Source organism: Helobdella robusta (genome assembly GCF_000326865.2).
Source record: "Helobdella robusta unplaced genomic scaffold HELROscaffold_4, whole genome shotgun sequence".
Classification (NCBI taxonomy): domain Eukaryota; kingdom Metazoa; phylum Annelida; class Clitellata; order Rhynchobdellida; family Glossiphoniidae; genus Helobdella; species Helobdella robusta.
The window spans coordinates 1,668,637-1,679,735 of NW_008704902.1; the positions used below are offsets into that span (position 1 = coordinate 1,668,637).

The following is an 11,099-nucleotide window of genomic DNA, read 5'->3' on the forward strand; positions in this document are numbered from 1 at the left end:
TAATAATAATAATAATGATTATAAAGAAGATGATGATGATTGTGATGATGATGAGGAAGACAACAACGGTTGCACTGACGATGATAATACCAATGATAATAAAGTTATGATGACGATGATGATGACGACGATGACGACGACGATGATGATATTCAAAAGAATTGAGAAAATACAAAAAATATTTACTTGCTAAATTATTTGGCATTATGGCCCCATGAATGAAGTTGTGAAGATGAGACGATGAAGATTTCGAGATGCAACTGCCTCTAGGCGAGACCCTTTGATGCGCGATAGGTTGGTGGTTGGTGGCCAATGGTGGCTTGTAGTAAGCTGTGGCTGGTGGTGGCTGGTGGGAGTTTTTTTAGATTCCATTTACTTACAATACGTGAATGGCGTATAAAAACTTGAAAAGAAATCTGTCAAGTCAAGTTGGGAATGATGGAATATTTCTATTATGATATCATAATATGTGGTTATTATATGGTTAATTGTTCTTTTCATTAATGTTGTTGCTGTTATTATTTTCATTGATGTTGTTAAAATTGTTATCATTGACATTATGAATATATTAAGGGTTGTAGTAGGCCAGCGTTATAACTTCAAAACAAACAGCCTTCATTTGGTTCGTGTGGCCGTTACTATACGCTACTATGTACATGTACATTGTACACTTGTACGTGTCGTACACCATTCGTCGAACTGAAAACGTTATTACCATTTGAAGGAGGTAAATGTGACAGTGCCTTCAACAATATTATTTTAATCCACACAAACACACACACATACAAAGCACACATAACACACACACTTCACTGTACTAAACACTATTCGTATTCATGATATGGATGTTGCTTATTCTAACTCAAAATTAGCATCGTTATTGGGCTGTTCGTTTTTTATTAAAAATTAAAAATCACTAATAGCCGTAAAAGATTTTTTCTGATTTGATGCACGCAACGATTGGCTGCTATTGTTGTAATATTTGTTCAGAAAATTCCAGAAATAAGAGAAATTTTTTAAATGAATTTTTCTCTTTAAATTAAGCGTAAAATAATTTGCTATTTGAAAATTTATTTCATTTAAAAATATTTTAATCCAGACATGGTAATTTACGTTAGAATGTTTAATATTTCTCAAAATTTAAAAATTGAAATCTTTTGTAAATGCTATCTTATCACTTATTATATAAAGAAATGCGGAAATAGAAAAATTTTATGAAGAATATTGCCATAAATCTCGCCAATGTTTTCTCCATTAAGTTTTTTTTAACTATACATAAAAACCCACGCTTTTATTATGCAAATTCTCTGTTTGTCTCTTTTAAGTTTTTTATATTTCTCACTTTTTTTTTTTCTTCCTTTCATCCCACACACACACACACACACACACACACACACACACACACACACACACACACACACACACACACACACACACACACACACACACACATACACTCACACACACACACACACAAACACACACACACACACACTCACACAAGAAGCACACAAGCACACATACATTTAGATCATGTATTTGTGTTTGACATATGTACACTCCATAATAAATAAATAAATAATTGAACGAACGAATGCACGAACAAACGAACGAACGAACGAATGAATAAACAAACATAAATACATATGTGATTAGTACCTAACTCTAAGGTTTAAATTTCTAATAAAAATTTTAAAATCGTACTTTTCATTCATCCGATTCATTCATCATATAATTATAAAAATAAAGTCGTTGAGAAATAAAAATTTTTAAAAATTGTTTCACCATAGATGCAAGAGAAATCAATTTTTTGTGCTGAGTGATACAAAAACTAATTGAATGAATCAATTTATAACAAAAAATAAAATTACTTTAGGAAATTCGATTAGTGAAATTATTTCTAATCATTAAATAAAAAAAAACTCATTAACACACACCCACCCACTTATTACCACACATAAACATACACCTATATACACATACACACACGAACATTAATAATCTCATTCACACGTAATTGTGTTCACATTTTATAACCAATATATAACAATAAACACTGTGATTCATGTGATTTTTAACATACATTCCAAAGCACAAACATTAGAGAAACAATTTACGTGTGATTAAAATGAATCACATAAAATAAAAACATACAAATATTTTCCACATAATATGTAAACACAATTGAGCATAAGTATATAGTTAAAAATGAAATATTTACATACAAAATTAAAGCACAATTCATTATACAACATACAATTCAGAAATTCTTCCAATTTATATTTTGATTGGTCTGTTAATTTACCATAGTATTTAGCGTTCCTATCTAATGTTCCATATTCTACTAAAATATTCTGGAAAATACAAAAAAATTAATCTTTTATGGATGTGATCTGAATGTTTGTTTTGAAATTAATTCATTAATTGATGCATTTTAGATTATCAGCTTAAAACCCCATTGAAAAAGAATTGTATAAAATGGAATAAATGCTTTATGGACTATCTGCTGATGTCATCATGAGTTTCTGGAACATTCGCTTCGATATTTTTACTGCAAAGGTTTTGTTATGTATTTTGTTGTGTTTTAATTATTGAAATTTTTTGTAACAGATCATGAAAATTATCAAATATTATATACAGACTTAATACATAAAACCGTTAATTTATTTTTAATAAATACTTAAATAAATTTACGCTTTAATCGATATAGTGAAGAACTTTATTGATCAATAGAATTAATTGGTTACACGTTTTTGTACTTATATTCAAGTAAGTGGACGGTATTATATATCAGTAAATATCGTGTGGCGGTTCCATTCAAATTGATGGACAACAAATACTTTAACCGAAATTGTCTGTGAAATACCAAAAACAATTAACGATGGAAAGCATTGACTTGAGCCTGTTTCACATTTTTTTTCACAGATTTTTAAACTTTATTATTTATAAAAATTATTTTTTATGAAAGAAAAATTCAATCTAGATGGAAAATAAAGATTACCATTGGAATAGGTTTCCAAGTTTAATCAGCGCGACGCCAGTGAGACTACGGTCATCAAATGGTTTAGTTACTTTTTGATGGAACATTTTTTGTTGACTTTAAGCAAATATTTATTTCCATGTTCTAGATTAATTTGCAAAATAAAAATCATTTAATACTTTTAATAACAAAACAAAACGAAACGAAACGAAACGGAAAAAAAGCAGTACAGCTGCGCCTGCTTCAATGAAATCTTCTGAATGATATCTAACGTTTCGTGTTGCTTGGCAATTGTTTGCGTTGAATGAACAACGGTTCAGGTAGGCACGCACGCACGCACGCACGCAAGCACGCACGCACGCTCATGTTTATCTGAGGAAAATTATTTAAAAATATAATTTTTTAATTATGTTAAAAACCGACATTCTATGTTACATTTCTATTCAAATAACATTGCTAGAAACATTTTTAACTTTAAAAATTCGTCATATTTTTAGTTAAAAATATTATTTTATGACCGAAAAATTATCAATTTAAACAAATATTGATGATGGCAGCTAACTTAATTAACGTGCAGTGCATTATTCATTTTATAGGAAACATTAACAATTTTTAACTGCACAATTATGCCGGGAAAAAATTTCTAATTATGAAAAGATAATGATAAAAAATTAATCAAAGTGATGACGACGACTATGTAATGTACATGATAAAATGATAACTTCATTGCAATGAGTAGAAGACGAAAAAATAAGTAAACTCTCTGGTGCTCTATAATAATAATTATTTTCATCATAAATAGTAGTAGTAGTTGTAGTAATAGTAGTAGTATAGTAGTATTATTATTATTATTATTATTATTATTATTATTAGTAGTAGTAGTAGTAGTAGTAGTAGTAGTAGTAGTAGTAGTAGTGGTAGTAGTAGTATTAGTGGTAGTAGTAGTAACAATAATATAAAAATAATAACAACAAAAATAATAATATTAAAAAACCGAAATAAAAAAAATTTACGACTGAATAATGATGTTTATGAGTAATTGACTAGCGGATGGAAAAGAAGCAGTAGCGTGGAGGAGACGATGAAAGAAAGTGCATCAGTGCCGATAAAAAGTTAATTACCTTATAAATTTTACTCGGACGAGTGAGAAGCTGATTTAAAATACCGTTAGAAAAAATGTATAATAATAATAATAACAACAACACAATAATAATAATAATAACAATAATAATAATAATACATGTTTTGTTTCTTTATAAGAAAAAAGTAGGTATAATTAATGTCTATTAGCTCGAAAGTTGCTGACGCATATTTCGATATATAAATTAAAAGTACCACTTTTATTTGACACGCTCACAAGCACGTGCTGTCACCAATATAATGAATGTTGTATCGACTGTAAATTTTTGATGTATTAATGTTACAGTTAGTTAAACATTTAGTGGTACCTTAGATAAATTATTATTAGATAAATTATCATTGATGTTTATTCGTGTCATTCGTTTAATACGAAATATTTTTTGTTTCATGTTTCAGTTTGTTAGAATACACGCACTTCACACGCAAAAGAGCACATAAGGCTACTAACACTCAAACGAGTACATATGAATGCATTCACATTCACAATGATCGTTAATCATGTCTAATTGTTATTTTTTATTTCACATAATTATAACCAACAATGAAAAGTTAAATTAAAAATGAAATCAAACTGACCAGACGCCATCGAAGTGACCAGCCAGCACTCCATACTCGCAAATAAACTGGCGGTCCGTACGCGGTAGTACCCACAGTAGAAGCCGGTTAATACAATTACCGGTTAATAGGACCGGCTGGTCCTAATCTTCAGAACCAAATGTTCAGAACCGGAATGGAACTATTCCGTTCCTAACTGTAGGAAGTGTTGCACAGAATTAAAATTCAGTTTCTTTAAAAAATTGGCCCATGCAAGGAAAGTAAGTTGAGTAAAAAGTAGTTAACCTTGACAATCTTCTTGGTTGTATAAAAAATCATTTTCACCCTGAGAAATATTTTTAAACTGTTGATATGTCGTAATGTTGTCGGTTATCTTTACTGTGCGCAATTATTAATTTGAGTTTATCTATTTCACGTTTTACTCTTGTTAAAATTCATTCATCTTTTTAATTTTCATTCAGTCGATGTGTGCTTTTTGGCATTTGGCCAGGAACTATCCATCATCTCCATCCTGTTTTGGTAGTTAGATATTTGTTGTTGTTATACATTTTTTTATGGACTTCAATTGTTCCTTTACTCTTCTTGCATTCATTTATTTTACTGCTGTTGCGATTTTTTTTTAACAAAAATATTTTACCAACGACACAGACTGTGTGGACGTGATTGTGTGAACTGGACAACGGACATGAACATGATTAATTTTCTTACCACCACTAACTAAACTTATTTCTGATTATTTTTAAATCGCAACACAAGGAACGTGGAAAGTTTCGAATTGTTTCAACATACCTTTTCTTAAATTTTGTTGCACCTACTCCGTTTGAAGGTTTATTGTGAAAGTCTCATTAAAAATTTTAATTACATTTCATTTGTTTGACGTCTGTCGGCGTCGACTTTACGTTAAATTCGTTTTACTTGCAACTTTTTTTTTTAGTTTTCTTTAAATTCACTTTTACCAGGAAGTTTGTGAATGTTTGATGACGTGTGCAAAAATTCCTGGCGATACTTTGTGACACCTCCAGTCAAGCAAACAAATATAAAGTAGGGCTTGTTATGGAAAACTGGCCCTAATAGTTAACATTAAATTGTAAATTTCGAAGTAAACTGAAAACAAATTCTTCCAGCATCCACTAACAGCAAGCAATAACATCCAACACAATCAACTATAATCATTCATGCATTACGAATCATCCCATGAAACTTCTAGTACATCATCAAGTACTTAACACATGCATCATGCAATGTTCAATTATGATGAAATTAAGAGTAGAAAGAAAAAATAACATCTGCTATTTGAAACCAACATTCACTTTTTTATTTGCCGCCGTTATTTTTTTAATCTAATAAATGAATGAATAAAAGAATGAATGAATAAATGGATGAATGAATGAATGGATGGATGGATGAATGAATGAATGAATGAACTTTAGTCTTTTTTGTTCCAGTCGACTTGTGATAATTTATTTATGGCGTCTTTTGAGTTGATTGCCTATATGAAAGTTAGCAAGTGGTTGATTAGAGGGAAATATGTGGGGATGAAAAATAAATGCCTTGATAAATTTAACGGTTGATTGATGTATTGATTGATTGATGCATTGTTTATCACGAAACCACCACCATCATGCAAGTCTATTTTCCTTGATAATGTTTATTAATTTTTAATAACTTTTTGACGCAACACCTTACATTTATATTGCGGAAACAACTGACAAATTTTAAATGAAAGTTTGAAATACAAAAAATATTGTTGTTTAGATATAAATGCAGACCGAGTAGCAAGGAAACAAATGCCAATTCAAACAACACACAATCAAGGAAGAAGTTACGATGTATGCGTGCGATGATGTGCACGTTATGTGTACACATTCCATGCGTGTACATCTTATATGTATGTCATGTACGATGTGCGTACATACTACGACGCAAACAGATTAAGATGTGTACATATCACATGTGAATGTCTACAATTTGTTGCTGTCTATTTAGTTTAGTTGGAAGTTGCATAATTAGAAAGCATGATACATATGAAGGATGCAAATAACGAGCATTTAATATTTTTGTCTTGTAGAAAGATCTAACATCGATTGGCCATAAACAGCAGAGCATAAATATTTTAAGCAATAACTTGCTTATAATTTCACAGATACACAAACAGGCAGACACATACAAACACACAACCATTTTATTGTATGTACGTTTGAAAATAAAACAAAAAGCCATACACATACAGAAGCAAATAAAAGCTCCCATCCACAAATAAAATCATACAAACATAAGCACGCAAGCAAGCAAACAAACAAACAACAAACAAGCAAACTAACCAACAAACAACAAACATGGTTGTATGAGACGTGTTCTCTTTCATCAACTCTCAATCTACTTTTTCGATGTTCATCTTAACACAGAAAACTGATATACTGACCGGTGTTTTTAACAAACAAATACATGCCCAAGTAAAAGAATAGATGAATAAATGAATGGAACTAAATAAATAAACGAATGAGGAAAGGAAAATATTAATGAAAAATTTAAAAACAGCGCAGTAGACAAAAAATAATCGGATTAAACGGCAGGAAGATTAAAGGGTTGATGAATAAAAAGTTGATTAAATTAATATATGGACGGATGGACAATATCTAGAACAAGTAAAATGATGTATAATTAAACGAGCAAATATCGTTTTGAAAGCAGCCTAATGAATGAATGGTAAAGGAAATAAAAGATCCTAACAATAGAAAAATTATGTCGAATAATAAATTTAATAAATTTTTAATTAATCGCTACAAAAATTTTAGTGAATTATTAAAAAATAAACTTCATCTTTGTTACTAATTCATTCTAAATTTCTGAAAAAGTTTCATTATTTATTTGTTAAATAGATTTTTAAAGTTTCAATATACTTCACCAGACCTTAATTAACAGTTTTTGATTGCTATGTTGTTTGGTGAAAAATTATTTGAAATTTTATGTTTGCATTTCTAATTATCGTCAATATGCTTTAATAAGTCTAAAAACTTTATTCTACCATTGATATCTTACCTGATTTGCAAACTCTTGAAGTTTCGTTCGCACATGAAGGCTTCATCTCACGTTGAAGGCTTGAGAACTTAAAATTCTAATAATTTATTTGTAAACGAAAGAAAGTAGACAGGAAGAAGAGACAGAGACATATCTTACGTACCCATGCATGCGTGTAAATAAGTCTTTACATATAAGATAAATACGCAACATTAATGCATGAACGCGTTATGAGAAACACAAATAGAAACGAATTAAGAATTTATTATACAAAATTTTAAATATAAGCGTATGTGATAGCATGTGGACATGAAAGATTTGAATTGGAAAAGTTTGTATCAGCGAAAAAGAATGCAATCATCATAATTTCATTGGTAATAATTTTTGATTAAAATTGAAACTTGATATAAAAAATACGCTCAATTCTTTTTAATTTTGTTTCAATGTTCGGAACCTTTTCATGTTAGAACGGGTTTGAAATTTAATTAAATGTAATTTAATAATATGCATTGCGATGTAGAATGATCATTTTTAAAAAAATTCATTAAATATGCCAAGAAAATTGGTTTGCGTTTGGCAAAGGAAATTGAGTTTGTAGTTTAAAGTAAAAAATTATTATACGGAATTAAATGAAAGTAATAAAGAAGTAATGACGTAGACACCACACACACACACACACACACACACACACACACACACACACACACACACACACACACACACACACACACACACATACATACACACACGCGCGCGCGCTCGCACACACACAAACACACACACATACACGCACACACATACATTAATACGCATAACGTAAAAGGTTGAACGTTAAAACAACATTAAACAACCACGCAAACAAAAATATGAACATAAAATAAACATAAATATTTAAATATACATACATACAACAACGTAGAAGAACATAGAACAACACAGATTAGCTTACAACAACACAATTGATCATACAATCAGCAACTACCCACGACAACTGCTCATCCTTCGATATGCAAATAAGGGAAGTCGTTCCACCACGTCAGACTTGACCTTCAAATAGCTTTCTAACGTTCCTACGTGCTAACGATGCTTTCTCGCGTCAACTGCTTGCCTGATTTTTAACACGGTTGATGAATAATATTTTTAAACAACTTATTTTAACGGTAAAAAATTATCAAAGTCTAACAAGCAATTTATTGAAACGTGGTTGAAAGAAACTTAAAACTACCATATAAATCTAAACTACACACTTTCAGTTTTACCTTAGTACTTTATAATCTGTTATTTTGCAAAAGCACGCGCTAAGCTGAACCTCCTTCAAACGCATTTAATGTAACCATCTAATTAAGAGACTGTTTTATTTTTATAATATTGAAATAATTTAATGCGTTAACAAAAACTTTATTATTTATAGTACAATTTTTATGAGCTTTTTCATTTTCGCAATTGTGCCCCGCACTTTCAAGCATACATGAAAGATGATTACTGTCGGTTTTTTCGATAACTTTTCCTCACTAGAAGGCACTCGACAAGGGCATGCATGCAGTTTTAAATTATTTACGACCTTTCAGAAAAATTTTGAATCGTCTCATGAAAGGTTAGATGAAAGTTTTTTTTATCTTGAACAAATTTGATAACCAACTAGTCAATAGGCTGGAAATTTTTTGGAGGAATGATTAGAATTTGCAGACTGCTATTTCAGTTTAAACTTTTTAATTTTCATTTTTACGATCATTTTTCTTCTTTAAAGGTAACTATTATTGGACGCTTCTCACTGATGTACTAATTGTAACACATAAACAATAAGAAATAGGTCTAGTCTTCTGGTATCGCATCGAAAGGTTTCCATAAAAACATTCACTTTATCTGCAATAAGTAAAAAAGCTTTTTTATAATTTTGCATTTTATTGATGGAGAAATGACGGTTAACAGGAGATATCATTAAAAAAATTATTTAAGGAAATCTTACTGCGAATATTTGAAAATTCAGCACTAGTTGTCAACTTTGAAGAAATCAGTAGCAAAACATTTTCATGGTCGACGAGACAAAAATGTTGTTTGGTGGAACCAGGCATGCGTTAACAGAAAGTTACTGCTGCTGCTGAGAAACAATTTGGGGAAGGAATGATGCTTTTGACCCAATTGTACGTGTCAGCATGAATCTACTGTAAGATTGTAATTACATACCTATTATGCATCTGAATATGAATGTATGAAGCCTATAATTTTATATTTTAAATATTGTTACTATTTTAAAAATTAAATGTAAGTTAGTTAGAATATATATTATATTCACATAAATATGCATATATTTAAATGTAAGTAAATTATGCTTGGGTTGGATGTTTTTATTGACCACGGGAGTCTACATTGCGCACTTCCGTATGTTTGGTTCACACAATCTCCACAAATGTTGTCACCAAAAGTAGCGTCAAAAAACGTTTGTTTGTTTTTTGGGTTGTGAATGGAGATTTACATTGCTCCCCTTTAGAAATGAGCACAAAGAAAAAAGACCAAAGCAAAAACTAAAATTGATAATTTCAAAAAAATGATAAAAAATTTTTAATTTTTTTTAAACAAAGTAGAACTGAAAGGTGTGAAATTTAATTTTTGTTTCAGAATTCGTTAAAAATGGTGTTTTGAGTTATGAGGCAAACGTTTGAAAAGCTAATTTTTTCTTATTTTTATTTCTGGTTTTTACGTGTAAAAATTGTCAAAAACATTTTTTAGTTGCAACAGTTGACAAATATAACCAAAAAATATCACAACATATAAAAAAATGGCATCACCTGTTAATAAAACTCCAAATAATTCAAAATCAACAAAACAAAGCAGCCAAAAACTATAACAAACGTTAACGCTCAACGCTGACAACTAGCAAGCAAGCAAGCAACCAACAACAACAGCCTCAACAAAGATGGCAACAAACATCACCAACACAACCACATGTGGAGAGCAGAGAACATCAGAAACGATCATGAAGCCATCAGCGCATCATTAATCTCAAACTCTTCGTATCCCTCCCATACTAATAGAGGCAAGGATTACAGACATTTATCAGCCACATACATTTAGATAGATGGTCCTCATATCATTCAAGCGTTATACTTGCTATATCCGCATGTACCTTTGAAACGAGCGCTGGTTTTGTTATGTTGTATCTATATATTTGTGAGCAGCCACATAAATGAAATTGAAAGAAATTAAACAAATTGTTCGTATTATTAAATATGTAATAGTTAAATGAAAAAAATATCAGATCAGAAGTATCCATTTGTTGAAGAACTAACAAGCTATCTTCTTTTGAGATAGATTAATCCATTGAGCAAAACTGTAGGAAGAGAGAGATAGAATGAGAGAGAGAGAAAGATAGAGAAAGAGCAGGAGAGAATGAGAGAGAGAAAGAAAG

General features: G+C 30.3%; 1 protein-coding gene across 1 annotated transcript; it reads left to right on the plus strand.

The window, feature by feature from the left end:
* Positions 1 to 4,061: 4,061 nt before the first annotated feature.
* HELRODRAFT_162202 (hypothetical protein) lies at positions 4,062 to 10,765 on the plus strand (the record flags this gene model as incomplete). The annotated part of the gene is made up of 5 exons (XM_009024476.1): positions 4,062 to 4,092; positions 4,700 to 4,749; positions 4,807 to 4,935; positions 8,613 to 8,728; positions 10,597 to 10,765. 5 exons carry the CDS (start codon positions 4,062 to 4,064, stop codon positions 10,763 to 10,765), a joined length of 495 nt encoding a protein of 164 aa, XP_009022724.1.
* Between the last annotated feature and the right edge of the window lie 334 nt (positions 10,766 to 11,099).